The 27,012-nt window shown below is 41.5% G+C and overlaps 1 protein-coding gene across 4 annotated transcripts in view; it reads right to left on the reverse strand.

The window, feature by feature from the left end:
* macf1a (microtubule actin crosslinking factor 1a) overlaps positions 1–27,012 on the reverse strand; it is a 225,173-nt gene that overhangs the window by 124,799 nt on the left and 73,362 nt on the right. For all 4 annotated transcript variants that reach the window (XM_042011770.1, XM_042011769.1, XM_042011771.1 and 1 more), the window contains exons 2-5: positions 15,029–15,090; positions 9,183–9,272; positions 7,299–7,376; positions 5,481–5,573 (exon numbers count right to left, since the gene is read on the reverse strand). In XM_042011770.1, the coding sequence (XP_041867704.1) occupies positions 5,481–5,573; positions 7,299–7,376; positions 9,183–9,272; positions 15,029–15,090 (323 nt within the window). The remainder of the gene's footprint in view (positions 1–5,480; positions 5,574–7,298; positions 7,377–9,182; positions 9,273–15,028; positions 15,091–27,012) is intronic.

Consider the following 27,012-nt stretch of genomic DNA (forward strand, 5'->3'; position numbering starts at 1 on the left):
TGCAAAAAGTTCACAAACCATCAGAACATGTTCATAATGTTAGTCCAACAATCACAACCATAAACTGCCCAATCACATTTGCTGGGTCTGAATGTGCACCTTACTTCCTATATAGTACCCTATACAGGGGTCACGCCATTTTGGAGGGGTGTCCGAATGTCCAGAGAGAAAAAAGTAGGGCATTAAAAATTACCCACAATGCATCTTGAAAAGTAGTGAGCATCGATGGTCACTAGACAGGTCAATATAGACCACAATGCATTGCGTGCAGAAGCTCAGCATGGCACAAGAAGACGAAAAAACATTCTTTATTGAATAGATATGCAACAAAGAATAAAATACAAAATAAGGAATAAAAAGAAAAATATTTACACACAACTTTGGATTGGATTTGGAATGACATCTTGACGCGCATTGTGGCTGCCGTGGTGACGGATGGTAGTCACGTGGTCTTCGCGAGGGAAAAATAGGCACCCTTATGTCTGGATCACAAAGAGAATGAGGGCACTATGTAGTGTGCTACATAGTGCAGCTCTTTGCAGTAAACGAGGGGTTAGGCAGTATGGTGGACGTTCGGACATAACCCCAGTCATTTTTACCCATACAACACTGTTGATGTCTCCATGACAACGTCACTGTTGATGAACAGGGCAGTTCCGTTGTCAAGGAGACACCAGGGCAGTCCTCGGTGTGTGATGTAACAAAGACAATGTTGCCAAGGAGACATCAAAGCCGCAAAGACAATGACATCACTAAGAGTATATAAATATTCCGATGACGCCACTCTGAAGCTCACTTTTACGTTAGCTTTGGAAGAGAAAGCTTCAATTTTATCATTTCAGTGAAAAGATTTTATATTGACACAATGTTCAGAAAATTGTTTAAACGCAACTGCCAGGAGTCTGGAGAAGGTGATAGAGAAGCCGCGTTACAGCGAGAAAATCAAAAATTTAAAACTCAAAATGTGGAACTCCGCTCTATAAATGAAGAGCTTTGCAGAGAGCTAACATTCTCACGAAGACAAGACGCAAGAAATTGCACCCTACAAATAGGTCAACTCCATGTAGTCAGGGAGAAGCTCATGGCTGAAGTTCATGACCTGAAAAAGTCCAAAGAGACTCTGCGGACAGAGCTAAACCAGCAAAACCAACTATACACTGAGGCACTGAAGAGATTAGAAGAAATCGAGCATGAAAAAAAAACCCTGGTGCGCTCGCAAAAACTAAATGAGATTGATCTAAAACTAGAAATAGATCATCTGTTAAGCGTCAACAAGTTGCAGACAGCTGATATTGACGCCCTGAAAATATCGAACGATGTTCTGTTCACAGAGATCAATCAGCAAAAGCTATGGTACACAGAGACACAGCAGAGATTAGGAGAAATAGATAATGACAAAAAATTTCTGGAGATAAAAGGTAAAGTAGAAAAAGAAATTCTTGAGTCCAAAATTGCGCAGCTGAAGAAGAACCTGCAAATTCAAGAAACACAGAAAAATTCGTTAAGAGATGAACTCGACGAAAGTGTGGATGCCCTTAAGCAGAAGACACAGGAAACTCTGAATCTCCGGAAAGACCTTGATCAAGCCAAACTGTCACTTGTTAAGGCTGAACAGGAAAAAAGCAACGGAGATGAAATTCTCAGCAAAAACCTGGAACTTAGAGAGCAAATTACGAAGCTCCAAAATGATTTAGAGGAATGGAAGAACAAATGTGCCTCGTTGGAACAGAAAACCTCATTCTTTGACGAAAAAGACCAGAAGCTTAGCGAACACAAAGCAGGACTGGATGAGGATGGACAAGCACCAGTTTTCAATGAAGATGCATTTAATTTAATGAAAAGCAAAATCAGATTTCTGGAGCAACAAAACAAAGAGTTCAAAGAAGAAAATCTAAAACAGCAAAATGATTTAGAGAAACAGAAGATCCTTGATTCCTCATCTGACTCCCACTCAGACAAGACTGAAATGCTTCATCTACAAAATCAGGAGCTCAAAAAAGAAAATGAGCAACTTAAACAGGATTTAAAAAGATCCCAGCTCTCCAAGTCCAAATTTATAAAGAACGAGTTTCTGCAAAAACAGAATGAGGGCCTCAACGACCAAAATAATAAACTCAGGGAGGAGTTAGAAAAACTAAAGCACTTTAAATTAACATGCAATGAGGAGACAAACAAGGTTAACTTACTGCAGAAACAAATTGAGGACTTAAAAAAAGAAAATGAGAAACTTCAAGAGCATTCACAAAAAGGAAAGCACTTGGACTCTACATGTGATGCGATGTAAGACAAGATCACATCAGAAACAAAATAAAGACCTCGATGAACAAAACCAGAACGTTAAAGAGTTAGAATTGCAGAAATTTGGCTCAACAATCGATGAAGAATTCCAAATGACTGCAAAATCAAACAAACGGCGAAGAAATTTCTAAAGTTCATGGTTATTTTAAAGGATTGAAGTGACTTGCATAACTGAAAGTCAATTCAAAAAGAGCCCCCAAGTTCCCACAAAAGCAAACTGGAGGTAAGCCACAGCCCCCGACACACACCCACAACAGCTGCAATATAAACACAGAGAAAAACACCAAAACGACTCCCAGCAAAAGCACAGAAAATCTCAAGAAAAAACAAGATATTAAACACAGAAAATCTCAAGAAAAAACAAGATATTAAACACACAGAAAATCTCAAGAAAAAACAAGATATTAAACACAGAAAATCTCAAGAAAAAACAAAATATTAAACACACAGAAAATCTCAAGAAAAAACAAGATATTAAACACACAGAAAATCTCAAGAAAAAACAAAATATTAAACACACACACTATATTTAAACACAACTCTTTAATTAACACGTTTAATTAAACATGTTAAATAAATAAAAAAATTAAAAAATTAAAAAAATAAATAAACTAACAAACTAAAAAAAAAAAAAAAATCCCCTAGCTGGTTCATTTAAATTATGTTTCAGTTTGGTTATTTTTTAACAACATGAAAGAACACACACACACACACACACACACACACACACACACACACACACACACACACACACACACACACACACAACAGTCCAAATATAAACACATAAGCGCCAAAATCGTTCCCAGCAAACGCGCAGAAGATTTCAACAAACAAAATTTTAAACACACACACTTGATTTAATTAAACACAACTGTTTAATTAAGTTAACACATCTAATTAAATACGGAAGATTATCAGGGAAACTGAAGAAAAAAATAGAATTCTAGTCTAGAATTCTAGAATAGTCAGAATTCCGATTTTTTATTTCTTCATTGGCTGTAATACTCTAATTAAATATGTAAATAAATAAATACATAACAAACTAAAAAAAAAAAACATTTTTTTCCAGTTGGTGAAATTAAAATTATGTTTCGGTTTGATTATTTTTAACATGAAAACACACACACACACACACATACAACAGTCCCGATATAAACACATAAACACCTAAATGGTTCCCAGCAAATGTGCAGAAGATCTCAACAAACAAAATATTAAACACACACACTTAATTTAATTGAACACAACTGTGTAATTAAGTTAACACATTTAATTAAATATGTGAACAAACAAACTAAAGAAACACTTTTTTCGCAGTTTGTTAAAATTAAAATTATGTTTCACAGTTTGTTTGTTTTTGTTGTTGAAATGTTTATTATTATTTTTCTAAGAACTTTGAGGGCAAATATGACCCCCTAAACACCCATGAAAAGTTGTGAAATTGGGCACACACATCAAGGCCGGCGAACATTTCGATATTCTAAGGTCTGCATAGACTTCAATGCAAAAGTGGCTCAACAAGCGCCACCTAGACACCAAAAAAATCCAAAAATTAATGGGGTCCTGAACGTCTACTTTGACGTATGAAGACAAAACTTGGCACACACATGTAACACCCCAAGTTGAGCAAAAAAAGTCAATCCATGGCAACGCGGTGCCCGCCATCTTGGAGTTTACGTCCATTTTTTCCCCATTTTTTTTCACTTTATATGCATCGTATTTGAACGAACTAGTCTAAGGGGATTTGTGCGAGAGACTCCAAACTTGGTGGGAAGCTTCCTGAGAAGTTGGGGACCAAACACTATTTAAATCTTTCGAATAGAACCAAGCGTGATACCGTGGCAACCGACGGAAAAAAGCCTTCTCGCCATGAAACACGGTTTGCTCATATCTCCATAGAAATACATGGGATCTGCACCAAAGTTGACAGTATTCATACTTGTTGGGTCCTTAACACTTTCCAACACCTGTTGCCATGGCAACATAGCATGTTAGCTGGCAATATTAGCATGCTAGCAAAAAATGCTAGCTACGCATATCAACATTTCAGATTTCAGCTGGACATTTTACCATGTTACATAGCATGTTAGCAGGTTAGCTAACATGCTAGGAAAAGGTGTATGAGACGGGTGTTGGGGGCCATGAAGCTCGGACCCGATGGATGCCGCTTGCGGCTTTAATTAATTTTGCTTCTTGAAGCCTCAACAAAAAGGTTCCACAGATTACAGTGAACCACTGCTCTATAGTCTGGGTTTCTGGTTGAAGCCACTTCTTTGTGATTGTTTTACTAGCTGCAAAGCTCCACATCCCAAACAAATATTTTACTTTGTTTGCAGATGTCGCATGTGGAGACCCAAAAAGCAGTTCCTCCTAGCCAAACATCATTTTTTTTACAAATATGTTTTGCATAAACTTTGCATACATTTAGGATACATTTTGCATAAAATGCTTCCGCATAGCAGTATCAAGCCTGATATTAGGGACTGGAATTTAGCAATTTATTATCAAGTTCCAACCATCCCTCTTTATACAGCTAGCTATGTGATGACATGCCATAGATTTTAGTCATATAAAATAAGGTTTCCAAAACAAGGATGTCTCATTTTGTTAACAGCTAAAGGTCAGTGGTGCAATGACGATGGACTAACTCGGAACCAAATGACATTTAACTACAAATGAACTTCAAGTCTTCAGCTCGTGTTTACAGCAAAGCATAAACCAACAAGCCACCTGCAGAACGAATCTAACAGCAAAGTTCCTGTAACTCAGATAAGTGCTTGAAAGTGTCATCTTCTGATTCCTCTCTGAGGACGACTTCCAGCTTCTACTCATAAAACACACAATCAGCACAAAATCCCAATCAAACCATGCATCTGTTTATTTTACCATTCATCTAACATCATTCCAGAGAACATAAACGCACCATCATCTGCCGTAAAACTCCTCAGCCTGGCAGTGTTACAAACCCTAATCCTGACAGATGCAGATACAGATGTGCCAACACACAGACGTCCATATGTCCACAGTTATCTTCAGTCCAATCTGTTTAAAATCCAGACTGGATCACCAGGAAGGACTTGAGCTTTAATTCAGTTATTATGTAATCCCTTAGTCCTGTTACTTCATCATGTCTGTCCATCAAACCAGGATTTACAAACAAACATGGAAGGGATACCGACCTGGAAGTGGAGGATGATGGTCCAGATGAGTCCTAATGTCAGTTTGGGGTTCCCATCAGTGATGTCATCATTCCTGATGTTCACAAGTTTGACCTACAAAAAAAAGACAGGACCGTGTTTGAGGATGATTGAGATCTACACTGTCTTTCTGCTCGTTTACTGTACGAAGTTCTGAGCTCTTGTTCAATCTTGAAGACTCAGGTTGTGCATTCGTGAGACGGAGACTCAGAGGAAGAAAACGTTGGCCCTCCTGTGTCCATGAATCATGGACGTCCTTCAATAAACACGGACTGGGTTGATACGGACGAGTACGACAGCTGCAGCTAGACAGGAACACAGAGCTGCTGAGGAAGCAGTGAGAGGTGAGCTGATGCTGTACGATGAAACAGAGTTACCATCTGCTGATTCAACATGGTGCCGGGTCAGTGAGAAGCTGTTTGCATGAACAGAGTTTATAGAGATGGAGATCTGATTTCTATCAATATTATTCCAGTTTATATATTACACAGTTAGATTTCACCCATTCAAGGCTTTTATTTTAGAATAAAAATGAAGGCATCCGTTGGATTTCTCCTTCATCACTCCTTCTCCTTCTTTTTACCACAGCTGTCCTGATGATGTTTCATCTGATCACCGCTTATTCCCATCTGACCCATTTCTGGCTAAAGTGACCAAAAAAGTTTACATTCAGTCTTATTGTTTATTAATCTTTTCTTCACATGGGCCCCCTGCAGAGGGGGCATGCATGAGATGCATGCAGTACAGCAGATGTTTGCACACACTAGCATAGCAACATGTAGCATAGCCACATGACGGGGAGAAACTCAGCTAAAAGACTCTACCAAGCATTGGCATCCAAACCAAACACAGTTTATAAGCAGTTACATGGGAATGTAAGAAAACCATGAGAACAGCTCTGTCCACTTTAGAGCTTCTGCTATTTTCTCCACTTCAGGCAAAACCACACAAACAAGGTGTCGTATGAAAGCAGAGACTCTGCTGGTTCCAGAGACGTCTGTCTCATCACGGTGGGACAGAAACTCTGGAGCTGGCAGCCAGAATCAGAAATCATGTCTCACTTTTGCTGTTTGTGGTGAAAAGTTTGATTCCAGCTCTAAAAACTCTACTAATGTTTCTCCTATGACTCTGCCTTTGTTTGAAATGAACCATGAAGGTCCTGCTGGTTTCCATGGAGATGAAGGAGGTTTATAGTGAAGGATTCACTCTTCCTATCATAGACTATCTTGGGCTTCACTTCTTTCTGGATCCTCATGGTGTTTCTAAGGTGAATGTGGGGCTATCCCTGGATCCTCCTGACAGACTATTGATAAAGGTGTCCATCATCATCATCAGCTGATGGCTTCCTGAGATATTTACCTGCATAACACCTCTGTTGAAACATCTGTAAACCTGCTCAGGTTCACCTTTTAGCTTCTCCTGTAGCACAGTTCCTCATCAGACATTACTTTACTCATTCCTAGATGAACTGAGCTGCTGTTCTCTGGTTTCACTGAAAGTAATGTGGTTTTCTTTCAGGAGGAGAAAACCATTTACATTTTCTACTCTGCTCCAGGTGGATTTACTCTGACACAGCAACACATCTTGATTCTTACACTTCTGTAGCAATCTTACCCTTGTAGTTGTGAAGATATACATAATTTATTTATGTAGATTAACAAACCAACACAGTGTGTAAAACTGTGTGAAATTTACTAAAGCATTGATCGGAGAAGCCTGCAGATAACGTCCACACAGAAACCCAGAGCACCTCATTTAAAAAGAGAAGCACGAAGCATGTGTGTCTGTTCGTGTGCTTACCTGTCTCTGCTTGAGGAAGTCCAGCGCTATTTGGACATTTTGCAATCGATGAAATCTCATTCGCCCCTTTTCTCTGGGCTGCAAAGAAACAGAGCACAAAAAAACACACAAAGTGAGGAAAAGAACGAAAACAAAGTTAAACCTAAAGTTTCTATTAAACACAAATGCAGAATGCAGCAGTGAGTGCAGATTAAGCGGATTTCAACTGTGCAGTGGAATCAAAATCACAGTTCCATTGAGATAAAATGATCCTCTGGGGGGCGCTGTCTTCAACAGCTGATGCTAAAGACAGGCCGTAACTGTGGAGCAAACCGTGCACGTTCAGCTTAAAGATGCAAAATTCACTTTTCCTTCTTTGCTTCATTAGTTAGCAGCTTCATGTCCACACAGAAAAGATGCAGTTTAATAGACGGGTGGACAGAAGATCTCACACACACACACGGTTGCTGCAAATATTAAGGTGCAGGATGCAGATGTGTCGATGCAGATGTGTCGACGCTGTGCGGGTAAAGGAGGGTTCACTCAGGATTAGTCATTACAGACACGAGGAGAAGAGGAGTTGGTGTTTTCTGTTGGTGTTGCCATAAGTGAGCTTTTCTTTTTTTATCTCCATGTCCTCTGACCTCAGTGTTAGAACTGGAATAATAGAGAAAAACACTCCTTCCACTCAGATTAAATGATCATTTTGATGATGTTTGCTTTAATATTTTTACTAAATTAGCTGCCGTTGATGTGAGTTCATGCAGAGCTGCAGATCTGTTGAGTGACATCGAGTCTTTGTCCCGCTCTGATGATGTCACACAACAGAAACGGCGGCCCGCACGGCCTCGGCTTGCTCGGTCAGTTGCACTGCACGCTCATGCAGCCTCGCGGCTCCACCTGCAGAGCGGAGGCTGAAGCTGGAGAGTCGGAGGTGATGGGGTGAGCGGTGGAGGGGCGGGGCGGGGGAGTTGGACTCAGACATACTCCCTGAGCTCCTTCCTCCTCCTCATCCTCCTTGCCCCAGAGCAGGATGAGAGGGGGGGCCCGCGAGGCATATGCCCTTTTCGATGGGGGGCCGCTTTTCTGTAGCTATGGTAACAGAGGGGTGGAAATGAACAGGGACGGGGAAGAAAGAGAGGAAAGGTTGTATAAAGACAGTAGGAGGAGGAAGAGATGAGCCAAATAAAAAACTGATTCCCTAAAAACTGGAGAGACGAGAGAAATAGGTCCTCACCTCAGTCGCTAACTGATATTTTGACCTTAAATTCGGAAAATTCAAGGTTTAAAAAAAAAAAAAAAAAAAATTCCACTAGTCTTGAAGGATGGCTAAGAGCTGAAACTTTGATTATTAAAGAAGAACAATTTTGGAGCCCAATTTGAGAAGCACTGGTCTAAAAATGTGTTGTACTGCCAGTAAAGAACTCCAGAGTGAGCAGCGAGACTCTAAACCTGTTTCTGTTCTTTGTGTTGGTTTGTCAGTTTCTGTCACATTGATTTGTCTTCATGGAGGCCATGCTGTCAGATAGCCTTCCTGTGTGTGAGTGTGAACGTGGGTGTACCACAGCAGACCAGAGTCAGCAGTCAGCTTCTGTTAGTCTACCTGACTCAACTAAACCACCCTGCATCACATCATCTGTCGGTGGGCATCAGGACTACAGGGAGACTCTTACATCACCAGTCTGCTGTGGTCCTGCATGGCTGTAGGCGACTTACAGCTGGTGACCTGGAAATGTGACGTTTCACTCTGACTTCAGCACAAACTCACCTGGGTGTTTCAAAACTTTCAGCTAAAAAAAGTTATTACCTGAACTTATGTAACGACCTCAGGATGTCAATGTGATGAAACGGTGTGTGTTAATGATGCTGAAAAACAACATGGGAACAATGCGTGTTCATCCATACCAGGGTGACTCCTGAGAGGACTTCCAGCAGGGAAATCAGGTTGTGTCCGTCCCTCAGGTCCTCGTACAAGTCTGTGATGTGCTTCCTCACCTGAGGGAGACAGAGGAGAAGATAAGGATGGAGGGAGGAGAGAAGAGGGAAAAAAAATCCAGTCATCCCTCTGTTTACTCAGCACTGGTGACATCTGTCGGCCTGATTCCCCCACAGCTGACATGGCTGGTGGCAGCGGTTGCCATGCCAACACAGATGATACACCAGCTGTGGCCTCTAATCTCTGTTGCCATGACATTGGCTGTACAATAAGTGGGTTCTGGTGGGGCTGTCGCTGGTGGAGACAAGCGAGTTGGTGACTCAGCAGCCTGGCCGAGCCATGTGATCAGGAACAGAACTGGTTTTGTTTTAGTGGGACGGACAGAGGGAAGGACCGAAAGAAGGACTTTACAGAGGAGGATAATGGACCAGCTGAGCTGTGAGAAGTCAGTAATGCACTGAGAGAAACAGGAGAGGAAAAAAAGGCTGAACTAAACTACAGCTACTCGACTGAAAGTTACACTGATTTTGTGACAAAGCATCAAATTAAGGTAAATATTAATAAATTATAAGAAAAACATGACTAGAGATATTGTTTATCAAATAAAGACAACTTTAACTGTCTAATCTGAGTAAATCTGAGTAAGAGGAGAAAGTTTCCTTTGTAAATAAAATATTTTTCCAATAGAAAGAAGACAGAAAAAGAGGAAGAAGTTGGCTTCTGGCAGAGGTCAAACTTTCCACACCAGAGGACAAACATCCACCTGCTTTACAGTGATTTTCTGCCTCACGTTGCACCTGCAGGGAATACACTCCTACTGCAGTCCTGGCTTCAGGACAAGAAACTGTACTGTCACATGTGGCCAGCAGAGGGCAGCAGAGGCAGACATTTAGGCTGAAAGATGATTTCTTTAGCCCTTCACTCAGCTATTGTCACACAGTCCTCCCTACATGTCCTCAGATGCTCCACATTGTCTCTGACTCAGTTAAAGATGGAGCATGAAGTCTCTTCTAAAGGTTGAGTCACAACATCACCTCACCATTCATCCTCAGCAACAAGTTTTCTAATTTTTACTTTCCATTCTTTAAAGTTCTTATAAAATTTTACTTTTGAATTTTAAATGTTTACATGGTCTGGCACCTCCCTATCTTTCTGAGCACTATCACGTCCGTGTAGAGCTCTGAGAGCTGAAGAACAAATGTGGTTAGTAGTCCCCAGGACTCGACTCGTGACTCGGGGAGAAAGCTTTCTGTGAGGTCTGCATGATCGTTAGGTCAGGCTTTGCACTCTCTTTTGTCTTTTATTTTATTGTTGTTTGATTGTTATTTTGTATTATTATTTTACCCGTGCAGCACTTTGGGCACCTCTTGGTATGTGAAAGCGCTAAATAAATAAACACTGATTTGATCAGATTTTTCTTTTCTTTGTTTATACTCCTTGTTCCCCATCCCCCTGTTTAATCTGTCTCTCAGTGGAACATCAGCTGCTTTAAAAGTGAGTCAAAGAACTGTGTTAATTAGATGAAGGGAAGAAAACGTCTTTCCATGCTGGCTGGTGATGAGCTAATGTTTCTGTCTAATTGTGTCCTATTGTTGGTTTCCAGTCAGTCTGGTGGGAGGGGTGGAGGGGGGTTTCTGTATTCATTATCAGTTTACTGGAGGCTCAACAAGTAAACTGAAGGAAGAGAGGGGATTGGTTGTTGGTCAGAGTATTTACTGGGATTTTCTCACCATCTCTAGGCTTTCCAGAGAATGGTCTGAAGAAGAGAAAATATCCAGCAAGCTGTCTGGACCAGGATGTCTGGTTTATGTCAGAGGTCAGAGGACAATGGGCAGACTGGTTGGAGAGTCCCTGCGTACAGGTCGATCCAGTAACACAAACCAGCATTTTGCAGGCCTGAGTTGAACATTTAGCCGTAACCATGTTGTTGTTTATGAGGTTTGACAGCAAAACTGGACCGCAATGATGTGTGAAGCTGATTTGGTATAGAATATGAGGTATTTAAGGTCTATCATCTAGCTCAGTGGTTCTCAACCTGGGGTCCCAGACCCCCAAGGGGTCACCAAAGATCACAGGGGGTCCACGAGGCTTTGGCTGTACAGAGCCTGAGAGTCTAGTTCAGTGGTTCCCAACCTATTTTTCTTGAAGACCCTGTTAATGCAGCCATGGACCCCCTTCAATAAAACTGAAGTTAAGGCAACCATCAACATACAGCCTTACTTTTTGCATTTTTAACGGGGACAGATCATCTGCACAGTGATGTTTCTCACTGTTTCATTAATAAAATGGTGCAGGAAAAAAAATCAAGGTTACCAGGACAGACATGAACTACTCCACTGACCCGACCTCACTAAACCCCATGGTATGGTGCATGGATGAAAGCTGATTGGATGCTCAAGGTGTGGCCTATTATTTAGCTATACGTAAGGATATACGTTTTAAAACACTGTTTATGGGCCTCGGTTTAAATAAATGTGCTCCTGAAACGCAGGTTCCAGGTGACCGAAACATCCACATAATAAAAAACTTTGCGCACATGGCCTTAATTTTAACAGTCACACAGACTCTGGAAAGCTAAACTTCATGGACATCCTTTGCTCTTTGGTGACCTCGTTGGGGTTAGTGACCCTAAGTTGGGAACCACTGTATAAAGCCAAGCATAGTTTCAGCACAGGTTTGGGTCAGGGCCTTTTGCTTGTTGCATGGCAACCACTGATACATTTTATGGTGATCAGTAGTTTAATGAGATTACTGAGATTTGTGGGGGAAATCCCTGATCTGTGACATTTGCCGATGGTTTCTGGACGTGGGGACGTTGTCCTCGTGGTGATTTCTGCATACAAACTCCTGCACTGACTTCAGTTTCTAAAGTTATGACGTCCATCTTTTATCTCCAGTTTTACCAGAACATGTTTAACTCACTATGAAAACATTTTAACATCCACTTTATGATGTTTTTATGGAGCATAAGGTCAAAGACTGGATGTGATATATTTCTTCTGAGGCCAGTTTGACATCTGTGAAAAATCTCTGGCTTCCTTCTTCTCAATCCGCGGCTGCCATATTTGTCTTGACTGTGTCAACAACCTGCTGGGTCAGAGAGTCACTGCATGCCAACAGGTAGCTCAGAAGCAGTGTTTGCATTAGCCCGTGTGTGTGTGTGTGTGTACTGTATAGTCACACACCTGTTCACCTGTGATGGCAGAAACATTCCAGCCAGGTGACGCAGAGCGCACAGCAGGCCAGGAGTGATGATGTCACCAGGTGGCAGCTGGGGGACAAAGCACCTGTCTGTCTTTGTCTTCTCATTTTATGGTGTTATTTCTTTCTCTGATTGGCTGCAGTCTTTTCTTTATCTTTTCTCCATATCTGTCTTTTCTCCTATGTTTGCCTCTAAATCCTCGCTAGCAGGGTGGAGGATGATAAAACCAACAGTCCTGGTTCGAAGAGTCAACACCGGACGTGAAGCATGAGTTTATCTCGATGTCCAAACACAAAGCATTTTACATGTTTTCATCCAGCAGCAGCACAAAGACATTTTTGTTTGATAACTTTGATTATAAAAGTTGTTGCTGGTTTATTTTTCTGCACAGTGACTAACCAACTGATCAGCTAGAAACAGCCTGACTGGTTTTCTGAATAAACCAGTACGAGCTCCTGTTCCAAGTTCAGGGGCGTGTCTCCGCCTGCTCCTCTCACTCTTCATCTCTGACCTACATTTCCAGCCAGCGGTTGGCCCCGGCAACGCCAGCTGATACCGAGCCGCTCTGACGACAGTTGTTCCTCAGTTATGAGGTCAGACAGATGCTCCTTTGCCAGAAATGCCAGACGATCTCTCCTCCTTACTGTGTGCAACTCATAAAACCCACACTGTACGACATGCATGGTTCGTATGAGCTGACGTGAAATTAGGCCGACTGCCCGGCCGAGACACCTGCTACGAATTAATGACGTCTATAAAAGAGACCACAAATCCGTGCTTCCCCATATGTGTCATTAACTTCAATAAAAACATGTTTTAGTTCATTTTCTTATCAAGCTAAATGTGTCCAAGCAGCCACATATCAGGGAGACTAAATCACATGCAGCTTTAACAAAAATAAATCCAAAGCCGATCGGAACAGTTACACAGCATGTATGCATGTCTGATCAATATTTTCTGTTTGGATCATTGATCACTGAATCAATGTATCAATGTAGACGGAGGAATTGCTAGTTCTGATGTGAAAGATCCTTTCAGGATTAATCCTTCATTCAGAGAATCTCTGAGTCTTTAGATGGAGGCTGACATAACAGACATCTCGTTATTATTATTATTATTATTATTATTATTATTATCATCAGTCTGGTTGTTTAGGATGGAGTTGATAGTGGTGTTATATGCACTGAGTACTTTTATCATCATCGTTATCATAAATATTATATATTTATGATATAATATAGTAATTACATTGATATGATATTGATACAATATAATAATTCTAATATTATCATTGCTGCATCTTTCAGTTTAACGTGACGTGTTATAACATTAACTAGCAACTATTACTAATAATGAATGGGACTATGGTATGCACAGCAACTTTAATAATGTTTATATTTTCACAGATATTATTCTCATTGAATTGTTATTACTGCATAGTTTCATTACAATATTAAGTATTTATATTATGGTTTTGCCTAGATTTTTTTACTAATAACGAATGTGACTGTGGTATATCTGCTGACTAGGATAAAGATGGTATTTGTTATAACACACTGGGGTATGGCGAAGGAGTTGGATTAAATATGAGTCATTTTCTTCTCACTATTTTTAAATTCCTTTTTTTTGCCTTTGTGTAAATTTCCAAATGAAATCAAATCAAATGTTGCATCATTGTGCGTGCAAACAAACAACAGTAGAGTAATTAGCTTCCAGTATAACCAGTTGTTAGCCGACAGTTACCAGGCTGTTTAACAGCGCGCTCAGGCTTTCAGCTGTTTTGTACGTACGTTTTAACTGAAGGTGGGTTTGTTGCCATGAGCTGCACCCACACAGTACGTCTGTTCCACAATGTTTTCCAAAGTCATACGAGCTGGAAGGACGCATCTTACTGGCAGCAAACAGATGCACTGTCTTGTTTTTTTTTTTTTTAGATGTTTAATCAGTTATTGTTACAACTCACAGGATTGTGTTACAACTAAATAGAGGGAGTTTATATAAAATCAGACCTGATGTTCATTCATCTCTTTACTTCCCTGTAAACATGATGGAGGTGTCGGTGCAGACGGATGGAGGACAGAGATGTAACAGGCTGGAAGCTCAGAGCTGTTACTAACTGAGAGAAAACAAGCGGGCGATCTGACAGATGCTCGTCCATCAATGCAACAGAGCAACACTGATCGTTACACACAGGACTGATGCAGCCATGCTGACAGCTCGGATAAATCCGAGCAGGAAATGTTGTTGGAAAAGATACACGGTCAGCTTTATGGCAGAAGAAGAAGAGACCAAAGATGACGAGCCACAGCTGTTAAATGAAGCCAGAAATTTTCCTTAAAAAAATTTATTAGATTGAACTTCGTTGTTCTCAGTTTGGACTTATTATTTACTGTCTAGCAGCAGGAGGAGGAAGTCGTGCAGAACGTCTTTCCTGAAGCTAGTCCTCCACTCCAGCACACGGTGCCATGACAAACCAGGACTTTTCACATCACTGACTTTTTAAATAAATGTGATAAAAACAACAGACTAAGGCAGAAGAGCAACACAGATTTGTATGATATACAGCACTGAGCCCATTTGGCTGTCTGCATGAAAAGACCGGGTGACACATACCTTGATGAGATGCTTGTTGACCCACTTAGTGAAGGTTTTCTTCTGCACCCTGTCCCGCTCATCTGAGAAGGCAAACACAGGAAGAGGAGGGACGTTAACCATTTCATCTAATTCAGCGTGGACGCTGCAGGTCTGTCAGCTCTGCAGAGGAAGTTTGTTTTATCTGCAGGGACTCAGATACCAGGAGATTTCCACGAGTTCATGGACAACAACTCTGCTTCACATGAAGAAGATAACCACAGCAGAAGATAACAACATGCACAACCTAGAATCTTAAAGAAAACCTGTGGGGTTAGTTTGGATGTATCGGTGCATCCAGACCAATGACGTCAAGGTCACAAAAACAGCGCTGATGGCTGAAACCTCCTGATCTGTTGTTAGTGGCATATTTTATGTAGCTGGAAGGAAAAACGTCTTAGGCAACAAGTGTGTGAAAAATTCAGGAGACACATTATTCAAAGCTGATTGGCAGAGACACATGAGGATAAAGAAAAGCTTTTTGAGCAGAAAAGCTACAGAAGGAACATAAAAGAGATTCTCATCTAATACAGAACACATGGCTCTTTCTAGTTAAAAAAAAAAAAGGTTAAAAAGTTTTTAAGCATTCTTTCTGTAGTTTTGTTTAGCGTAACATTAATAATTGTCAGTGTAGGTTACTTCTACAGTAAGTTGCTCTACATTTCTTTACAGCTGCTGGACGTCTACATTGTAAACTCAGTTTTTTCAGGTTTTTGAGGTCTGTTTTGGGGTCTACAGCTAAAATGAACTTTTATTTGTTTGCTCTACAGTAAATTGAAGAACATGATGAGAAGAAGCTCAATGGCTTCATCTTAACTATGTTTATTCTTTTGGTAATATCCCACCTTCAGCCCAGAAAGAGCTTCTCATTTTTTCCTTTTCCATCTTGAATAAAAGTCGTCAACTGTCCTGTTCATGGTTGAGTTTCTAAAGACTGAAGGTTTAGCTCGGCTCCCAGCCTCCTGTGGAGTTTCACAGCTACAGGCTGCATCCTTCACAGGCCAGAGGAGTGAGGCAGCCGGGCCAGGAATAGAGCGATGCCGAGCCACAACTCGTTATCTTCCTCCAAACTAACAGAACCTTCCTTCCTTCTGCTCTTATCAGGCTGGGAAAAAACTCAGATGCTCTCTACTTTTCTCCTCCGGCTAGCCTCTTAAATACCTGCTGGACAAATAACTAAACATCCATTAAATTAACTCCTTGAGAGGCTTTAATGTGAATGAGGAGAACCGGTTCATCCCTTGAGTTAGGAGTCTTTTGTTATGCATGAATGAATAAAACCCAACTAAGAAGAGTGTTGCTCAAGACCACTTAAAAGATCTGGATGCTTGGAAGGGAAATAAAAAAGAGCTGAAACAACACTGCATTAATAAGAATAATCTCTGTCAGAGCTTCATGATAGAAGAAGTTTTTCCCTCCAAATCACTGATCAGAATCTGTTTTAGCCAATCAGAAAGCAGGCTGCTGCTGGTACCCCTCTTCCTGGTTGCCTGGGTGAAGCTGTGAGAAAAGAGCAGCCACAAGGCGAGTGTATCACTTCCTCCTTAAAACATCTTGATATCTTTTAGTCTGTCTCTTACAACCACACCTAAAAAACACACGCGCACACACACACACGGTATAACCAGTCAGCTCTGACACCATGCAGCTCTAAAACGAAACTTGATTTAGGGTTAACTAGAGTCAAATATCTCGTCTAGAAAACACTTAGATCAGGACTGACTGAGACTATGTGACACATGCACTCACACACACACTACTGAAGAATTTACGTCGGGGGAAAAGCCCGTCAGGCGAAGGACAAATATTTCAACATGCTCTTGCAAAATAGTTTCACCACTGCAGCACGCCTTGATTTTCAAACCAGCCGGAGTAGCTGAGCTTGTTAGGATGCACTCAAGTTTATATGTTGATAGATCTCTCTCTCTCTCTCTCTCACACACACACACACACACACAACAACTCTGTGGTAGATTTAATAATCTAATAATTATGTGATAATTAGGGTCTTAAACCCTGGTGTCAACATATTTACATGAAGTAAAAACACGAGGAGAGACGAGAAGTGAGTGACAACCACAAACAGAAGAGAGCTTTGTTAAACTGAACACACCCCCCTCCATGCTGTCTAACCACAACACACACACTCACCCTTCACCCTCAGACCCACAATCATTAAGAGAGACCACATCTAGGTATGTACACAGATACGAGTGGATCAAACACTCAGCGGAGCACGTGCTGACAGGGCGCCAGCATGTAAACAATCACTGCAAACACACTGACCTGCACAGCACATGAGCGAGTACAGGTGAGCGTTGAGATGACCTTCATTCCTGTAGTCCGGCCACATTTTTAACATGTGTAATGTTTCTTCCTCCTCCAGTCAGTCCTTCATTTAAGCTTCAGCAGCATAAACTGCACCAGAAGTCAGATAATTTTAGCAGCAAGACGTCACTGGCAGCAGTCTGCCTCCATGTATCCAGAACCGAAATCTGCAGGGTAGCACTGGCTGGTACGACCAGTTTCAAGAGTCCTCGCTGTTCTCTTCCTCTCGCTTTAATATCCCTGCGTGGTTCAACCGTTCCCTCCGTCGTGGATCCCTGCGGTAGCTGCCATGCCGGCCTCTCAGACTCCGGACCTGCTCCTCTTGACTGCCCCCCCCGCCGAGCTCTCTCCAGCAGCAGTTGCTGTCCCACGTGTGTCAAAGTCAGCAGCAGCTCCTCCCCTCGGTCCAAATAGGACGGCCTCCCTCACCTCAGCTCTACTTCCCTCTGTCACTTGTTCTCACTTTCCAGGCCACAACAGACGCTCTGTGTGGTGGCTGCAGCTCTGCAGCGACGTTCCTCGGTTTTCTTCCTTTTTTATTTTTCCTCTGGTTGCCTCGAAATGACAGCTGATGTCAAGTAAATCCACATTTCAGGTCACAAATTGAGGCTTTTTAAGCTTTCTCTCAGTTCCAGAGTCCCAGCCATGTCCATTTAAGATGATGTAATCTACTCAGTTTTTATGTGTGCCTTGAAAATACAAAAGCATTTGAACAAAAACAAGCATGGCTCATTCTCACTCACTCATTCAAGCTGAGACAAGCCAGATGCACAAGCAGCTCTCTGATAACTCATCTTTCTTCCATTCTAGTAAATTTCCTCTCCTTTAGGGGCAAACACACAGTTCCAAGATCTTTTTTTCAGCTTTCCATAAAATGTTAGCTCAGAAGCTTTCGTAAAAGAACTGAGGAGGAGACTTGAGCTGGGAGGCTGGGTGATGTTATTTAATTTAATAATAAAAGCTTAACCAGCTCAAGCAGAGTCCTTCATCTTATTAGGAGCATGGGAGATGATGATGATGATGATGATGATGAGGGTGTAATATGTCTGGCTTACATCCAGATTTATGCTTCCAGATTTATGCTTTCCAGCCAAACAAATAAGCAGTGAATGAGATGCAGCAACTTTCGGTCCAGCTCTGAATCATCCATGAATCTTCTCTGTCTTCTGTCTGTAAAACAGCTGAGCTGTTCCAGACTGTTCCATCACACTTCTGAATCATTTCTGCTGGAGAACGAGCCGTGTGGAAGTCTGCAGCAGTCCTCGGAGGCAGGCAGCAGCTTCCCAGTCAGTGCAGGTAACACACACCTTGACCAGGCTGAACTCTGAGTCACAACAAGCTGAGACTGACTAACACAAGCTTCAGCTCCTCCCCCACTCCCTCCGTTTGCTGCATCATCAAAGCTTTCTCTCCTTTTACTTCTTCATCTTTGCCCATTCATGCCATCGGGTTCTTCTTCTCTGCCGTCTCTTTTCAGTGAATCCGTCCTCTCTTTCTGTCTCTGAGGCCCCATCCACACTAAAAATACCAGACGGAGCTTACGCCTCTAATACCAGGCAACATGCTTATCCCTCGCCTCCTCCTTCTCTCCCATTTTCACCTCTAATCTCTCTCAGTCTCTGCACCGCTTTCCGGTGTTCCTCTTTTTTCTTCTTGTAATATGAATAAAATGATAAGTCGGATGGATGTTTCCGAAAGTCTTTTGTTTTGATAGGCCAACAAAAAATGAAAGTGAAAGAGGGAATATGTTATTCCCCTTCTTTCTTTTTTTCTGATGGTTCTCAGGGCTGATTGATCCATCTCTTTTGACTTGGCCTCCATCCCTTTATTCCCACATTTCATTCTTCTTTCCCTTCCGCTTCTTGTTCCACTTCTTTCTCAAGCAGAGACAAACACTGATGTTAAATATTTAAGATAAAAAAATGGACATGAGCTGACTGGAGGAGATTTATATTATTAGAATATTTCTGAGGTTAAAATCTAGCGAGTAGCTAAGATGTTCAGATTCCAACCAACCAGCTGTCCAGTTCCTGCACAAACCCTGCTATCAGATTAAGATCAGAACCAATCTGCCCTCCTGTGGCCATGAAATACACCTGAGGCTTTAAATGAAGCCAACAACTGCCAATGAGAGACATAATGAATGTGACTCTGGGTCAGTGTGGATTAATGTCTGACCTGTTCAGAGGTAATCCAAGCAGACCTCACATGATCCTGCATTTCTGTTGCATCTCTGATGTCATACGACCAACATCTGACAATCTCCTCCATCTTTAAAGGTTTCATCGATCACCTGAACCCTGAACGAACAATCAGACTTTCTCCCAACATAAACCCACTGAGCTCTGCTGAGTGGAAGGATGACATTATACACACTGATGTTGTGTCAACGTTGAGAACTTCTTGTAGAAACCGTACACACCCTGACATGCTTGGCCTGCCAGTGTGACGAACTCTGCTTCCTGCGATGAGGAAAATAAGCTCAGCACCAGAGCAGCGTGCACACAGCAGCATGCACGTGAGCAGTGTTCACACAGCAGCACCAGAGCAGCGTGCACACGGCGGCTGTGCTGCAGCTCATCCAGAAATCAGAAACTAAATCTAACAAACATGAAGATGAGAGTTGACCAACAGACTGTAAAACTGCAGCTGACATGAAACCAGCAGCCATGAGGAGACGAAGCAGCTCAGCAGCAAAATAAGACGGCTGAAACATGAACAAAAATGCTTTCATCCATGTTTTATGGCTTTTTGTGCCATCTGTAGTCACATGTTAACACAGACATCAGAAACTTTTCTAAGTTAACCTACGGACACCTACTTTTCATACATACATCGGTGAATGAAATGAAAAATACTTTACTAATCCCAGAGAGAAACTGGAAAAAAACAAAAAACAAACAAACAAACAAAAAATATTATAACATAATATTGGATGACTTTAGTGAGTCATTCAATACGCTGCCACTCACTGAATAAATACATTATATAATTTAATATATATACTTTACATACATACATTATAATTGCCAAGTATGCCTCAGTAAAAATAAATAAATAAATATTTTTTATTTTTTTATTTTTTAATTACTTTTTTTTCTTTTTAAATGTAATGCATCAGGCTTACCACCTGCCCAAAAATAATAATTGGCATAGATTGTATTTCTTATTTTAAGTCTTTATTTGGCCCTTTAACAAAATAAAATAAAATAAAATAAAATAAAATACTGCTGTGCCACAATAAAATGTACTGTTCATTCCATGTGATATGTTGGAGATGTTGTAGTGGAAAAAGTTTCCAGTAGGGGGCAGAAGACCAGTATAAGACAGCATTCAAGAAGGGTCTCCAAAGGGGGTCCTTGAGGGCCACTGTCCTGCAGGTTTTGGTGTTTCTTGCTGTAGCAAACCTGAATCAGACTGATGGATCAACATGTTTGGGCACAACTTAACAAGCCGTTGAGGAGAGCTATTTGACTGGAATCAGGTGTGATGAAGCAGAGAAACGTATAAAACCTGCAGGATTGTGGCCCCTGGAGGACTGGAGCTGGATACCCGTCATACAGTTTTTACTGAGATGCAATAGGTCTGAGAAACTGTATGCAACAAATATATTAGGTCACAAAAGGGTTAAGGATGCTTATTTGGTTGGATGAGACATTTCTTGGTTGGGAAAAGAGTCTATATTGGGAAAAATATAGAGATTATAAACTTAACAAGAAGGCGTTGGTTCCATCATTGATCCCACCCTCATTTACAACCCAAAATCGGCAACTTCCACCTCGAACAAATACGCTAAAAATGACCAAAAACCTGATAAAGTTTTAGAAAAACAGGCTTTTAATTCTGCCTTCATAACTGGATGGTTATGGTACCTCTGACTGTCTCTTTGCACCACCATCCTCCTGTCTCTGCTGCATCGATCGACCTCATTGATCCGCCGTTATGTCACCGCTGTTTCCCTCCTGGGAAATCTGAGCCAGCTGTTCTAGTCAGATGGAATTAGTCACAATCCCAAACCAAACGCCTCATCTGACTTGAACTTCGGCTCAGTTTGTCCTGCATTTTTTTTCCAGTTGTTATAGGACACATTTGGAAGATGCAACAGCTGCTAAAGGTCAGTTTAAAATCATGTCAAATGGTCTGGTTGCCACAGACTTTCAACGGGGGTTTGCACAATGAGTATTGGTTGCTATAGTTACATAATGACTACTTGCAGCTGGCTTTAAAAGGAGCATTGGTACAGGGTCTACATTACAAAAGCAAAATGGTATTTGTTTAGTGCTGCAGAAATGTGGAGTTAGATCAGTGTTTACCGCTGGCTGTGAATAATTGGACGCATGATGAAACTGAGCAGCTTACTGGCAGCACAGCACCTCATTGTTTAATGTGGAGAATGAAGGTCGCAGCCCAAGACGCACACAGGAACGTGGACTAATAACACTGATGATGTGATGCACAATCATGCTCTCCTCTTCTGACCCATGCATGAAACCCTGCAGGATAAAAAGCATAAAACCTACACCACACTGTAACAAGAGTTGAAACTTTCAAGCTCCTAACAGTAAAAGCTGCTTTGATTCCACTAAAACTAAAATAGAAAACGTGAGGTGACGAGCAGCAGCACACGAGCAGCCATTAGCACAAACAACTAATCCTGTAGTCTATGGTTCAGGGATGACATGTTGGCAGAATTGTTAAGTTGTCCATTAAAAAGGTGACACAGCAGAAAGAGTGGAGCCTGAACAGGAAGCAAAAGGAGCTCGATTCAAACCCTTTTTGTACCAAAGAAGCAGTAAATCGTATGTGAATGAACAGAGAAGAGCTGTGGTTTACCGGGTTCAGCGCAGAGTGTTCGGCGGCGATGGCGGCGACAGTAAAACCAAAATCCAGCTGCAGTCACAAAGTGGAACGTCACCACCAGGACAGGCGTCATGACTGCAGGGTCTAATAGATAATCCATCTCCAAATCTTTCTAAAAATGTGTCTGAACATCCACTTCACACCAACTGAAAGCATCAAAGTTCCCAAACTCTGATCAACATGTGCGAAACTTCTTCTTTCACTTCCTGCAGTTTAAAACTCTTCCTTCCTCCAGCATCTCTCTACTTCCAAACCCCACTGGTTAATAACCTGTGAGCGCTTCTCTCCGTTCAGACGCCCTCCCTCCCCTCTGTTCTCTCTCTCTCTCCCACTCTATGTGAATCTCACTCGCCCTCCAACAGTGAATTCCTTTCCCCTGAAACAAACGTCCAGACTGAAACCGTTACTCAGTGCAGCATTTAAGACGTGTATCGGGACAAAACGCACGGAAATGTGTGTGTGTTGTTGTCTCACCCTCTGACACCACAAGGGAGATACCCACCCACCTCTTTCCTGTGTGTGTTCATTTCTATTTAAGCTTGTTTACATTGAAGCATCACAGTAACTTCTTACTTATTTTATTCATCTATTTTATGTTTATGGCCTGCCATCAGGTACACATGTTAACAGGAGTGTGTGAATGGTGTGTCTGTGTGTGTGTGTGTGTATTTGTGCTTGGGGAGGTGCATGTGTTTACCTCTGTTGCTATGGGTGAGCAATGCATCCTGTCTGTGATATTTATTAACAGCTATCTTTGAATGACCGCGGACTGCGTTGGCATGTTCAGAAACGTCCAGCAGTGGATGCATGTGTGCGGCGCGTGCACGTGCATTACAGTGTGTTTCAGCATGGTTCAGGGGTGGGGGGTTCTTACAGTTACTGTCACCTCATAGGAAACTGTGTGAGGGTATGCAGACAGCCTATCAGGTCATCTCTGGAAGCCTCTTAGCAACCGAACAACACAAGCAGAACAAACCAGCTGAAAGTCGTCACTTCCTGTTTGAACGCTGCAGCAGAAACTCAATTAAACTCTGATTCATCGATCACAATCAAGCTGACATTTTGGAGTTACATTTTTAAATCCAGACATAAACAAGCTTCTGGTAAGAGAAAAGAAACAAGTTTCTTTCCTCTGTCTTTGGTTTTTACTCAAGTCAGGCTCAGCTAGTCCACAGCAACATCCCCACATCACGACTACATGACTGTTAGTCCTTTCTGCCCTCAAAATACGGAGAAATAAATAAATAAAATCAGCAACAAACTGCACAACAGCAGTTTTATGTCATTTTTTTTTCCACGTAAAATAAAACTATTCCTGAAGACAACTTAGAGAAATAACAGAAAGCTTGCTGCTGAAAAATAAAGCTGCTCAGACCAAATATTCACTTTCCAGCTTGTTAGGACTGAACTAAACTCATATTCTGTATGTATGTTTAAAAAAATTCCTGCAGCGATTTCTTGTTTTTCTAGAAATAAAAAATAAAGACAGGAGGTCTGCAGACTTTCCACAGTGCTGCATTGACCAGATAAAGAACAAACCTTGGCTCCTGAGGACGACCATCTCTATATTTATATTATCCCATGATTCATGGTCACGGCCTCCATCGTTTGTCTTCCTGTACTGAGACCTAAATGTTGCTTCTCACTTAAAAAGCTAAACTAAACATTTCTAGTGAAACCAAAGCTTGCAAAGTTTTCCAACATGTTTAAAAGATCATTTTCTAAAATTCCCGGGACCTTTTACTATCTTGTAACATGCCCATTTTTTGTTTTGAGTACATCATATATATTTAAGAACCCAATAATCACATAAAAACCATAAGTCTGATAGTATATTACTAGATAATAATAATATGATTATTAAGGTCAAACTAAAACTCCAAATACAACAGTAGTTAAAGGTTGGACAAAGAAGAAGAGACTGAGGAGGAAGTTGTGGTAAAAGTGTGTTGTGGCCACTGTGGGGCAGAAGAGACCAACGTGTGTGTGTGTTGGGCTGCAGGATATAACACTCCAACCTCACCACAAGTGTTAAATATAACACCATTAAGCCCACCGCGGCAGCGTCTTCCTGCAGAAATTCAGCTTTTTCCTGTTTGTAATATTATTATTTAAATCTCTAAATAGAAAACTTCTGGTCTGGTTTTACTTTAAACCTCCAAAACAACAACAATAAACCCATAAAAAGCCATTTTAACAACTTATTTTCTTTTCTTGCATCAACACATTTTTATCTCTATATTTTCTTAAAAGCATGTGAGCTTGAGGTGATACAGCAAAAAACGGAGGTTGTATTTATTTAAAGCTTTTCTTCGTGTCCACTTTTTCCACTTGTCGACAAAAACAATCTTCCTCTAATCTGAGAAAATAAGTCATTTTTTCTGTTGTGCATATGTCAACCACAACGTTCAACCACTCGTTTATAGACGGCAGATCCAGTCTGAACCAGTTTCTTGTTCTTGTTAGATTTTAGCCTGAAATAAATCCCTCAGCAGAATTTAAATTTTCTTAGTTTCAGACTTTCCTAAAACACGTTTATCTTGCATACAACACTGAACTTTCCTTGAAATGTAATAATATATTCCTTAAATACCCAGTAAAGCAAGACATACGATGTGAAGCAACTTTGCAGGTATAGATGTTATTGATCTTTTCATGGCTGGAAAATCAAACCTCCATCTATGATTCTAGTACACAATGCCATTTTTTCTTATTAGAAATAATTCCTGTATCCCGTTAGCTTGGTATATATCTGACATCATCAACTCAACATCTTAACTCCCTCCTCTAACATGCATTAACTTAATTTTATAATCATACAAGATCACAGATAAAAACATCTAGAAAACATCTGGATTGGGATACCTTGTACTTTCATTTCAATATCCACCCTGTTTTTTAGTCTGGGGTCTCTGTTTATGTCCGTAAAGGTCAGGAGGTCAGAGGTCAGCTTTAAGCCCCTCCCACCTTGCAGAAAACACTGTCAGGATGATGTCAGGAGGAAAAAGAAAGATGGAGGGATAGAGGTGGAGTGTGGAAAGTGAGCTGGGATAAGACAGGAGAGAAACTGCAGGTCGCTCTGTGCTGTGTTGGCTGTTTGTTTCAGACTGAATGAGCCTTTTCATTCATATATCAGAGAGAGAAATCTCCCCCTCACACACAAACAAAGGGCAGAAAACACACACCGGCTCTGTGGCTGACCCCAACAGCCACTTTTACTCTGCAAGATCAAATCCAGAGAAACCTCGCAGCATCATCAAAGCAGACAATGGAATTACAGAGAGCTCTCTGTACGAGACTGGACAACGTTAACGGTGAGGTGACATGCCCTCCCGTCCCTCCCTCCCCCAGTACGATTCAATCCATCCAGTCAGCATCCTCTCACAAAGCAAGGTCACCCTGACACACATGAGCATGCAAGCACATATACGTCCTCGAAAAAACTGTAGGTCTGTGAACATCCTCGCCGTCTTCCCGAGATAACGCTGCAGCAACCAAATTCCTCTCCTCACTCACAAAGAGACGCTTTGCAGGCAGAGCCATAAACGGTATCTGGGTATGGAAATGCTCAGCAGGCCGAGCACACGCTGCTGGACATGGTGCCACAGGAAGTGATCACAAGGCCTTTCAAGCTTTTAAAGCATGAAAAGCTGGATGCTTTTGTCCTCTTACAAGGAATAAAAGAGTAAATTTAATCCCATTCATTTATTTGACTGCTGATTAAACATTGTTGGTCAGTGTTTTGGTGGTTGTATTTTTTACATGTGACGCAGCATCACAGCTGCGAGAGGCCTGATGCCAGCTGCACGAGGAAACGGAAAAAAATAAGTTGATGGAGGGCAGAAGAGGAGGATGAGCAGCGGGAGCAGGATGAGGAAGAGGACAGTCACATCAGCATGATGCATCCTCTAACCTTGGACACATCATCCTGACATGTCCCACTCTTCCTGGCCTCAGTCGCTCTGATTAATGTGGTGTTCACTGCACCTCAGAAATCTCGTCCATGTTTTCAGTCATAAACTTCACTAAAAGATGTGTTTATGTTCACTGTCTGGGGATTGACAGTTACAGATTTAATCTGACATCTGTGATGTTTTATGTGATTTTTCTCCATAAGAAGCCAGAATTTGAGTTCCCAGCTGTCACTGAACGCACCATACTTTCCTCTGCCAGACTGAGCTGGGTTACATTTCATATCAAGTCTAAAATGCTGCATCATTAGAAAACTACATATTCCGACAGTTTAATGCTGGAAGGAGGGAATATTATCAGCTAAAAAAAGACCAAACACCCTACTTAATGCAACTAAACCCAAAGTAATCATTGCTTTCTGTTATTATGTAAGAATATTAGTTATCTGGATGTTTCAGGCAGAATTGTTGTAAAATGCTGCTCCAGTCACTGCACAGCTGCATGTGCTGTGGTGACTGTCGACCTCGGATGCTGTTCCAGAAAAAGTTGTGGGACCTTGGACATCTCTGCTGGTGAAAAGAAGCAGAAAAACTTCCTGTTTGGAAACTGAGCTGGTCGCCGGAGTCCTGACCCACCATTCTGGGGCTGAACCTGGACAGAAAGTATCCAGAACTGCAACAGGGTGGATGCAGATGTTTTCATCATTGTTCCAAAACCAGGAGACCCTGAAACAGCAAAACTGACTCTGAAGGCTGCAGGGAAAACTGGAATGACCTAAGCACCTGAGCAGTACTGGACTCTGCAGTTAGGGGGCAGACTGGGACCAGTTACAGAGCAGTCTGAGCCGATTTAGATTTATTTATTTC

This window comes from Melanotaenia boesemani, chromosome 17, assembly GCF_017639745.1.
Source record: "Melanotaenia boesemani isolate fMelBoe1 chromosome 17, fMelBoe1.pri, whole genome shotgun sequence".
NCBI classification, from domain to species: Eukaryota; Metazoa; Chordata; class Actinopteri; order Atheriniformes; family Melanotaeniidae; genus Melanotaenia; species Melanotaenia boesemani.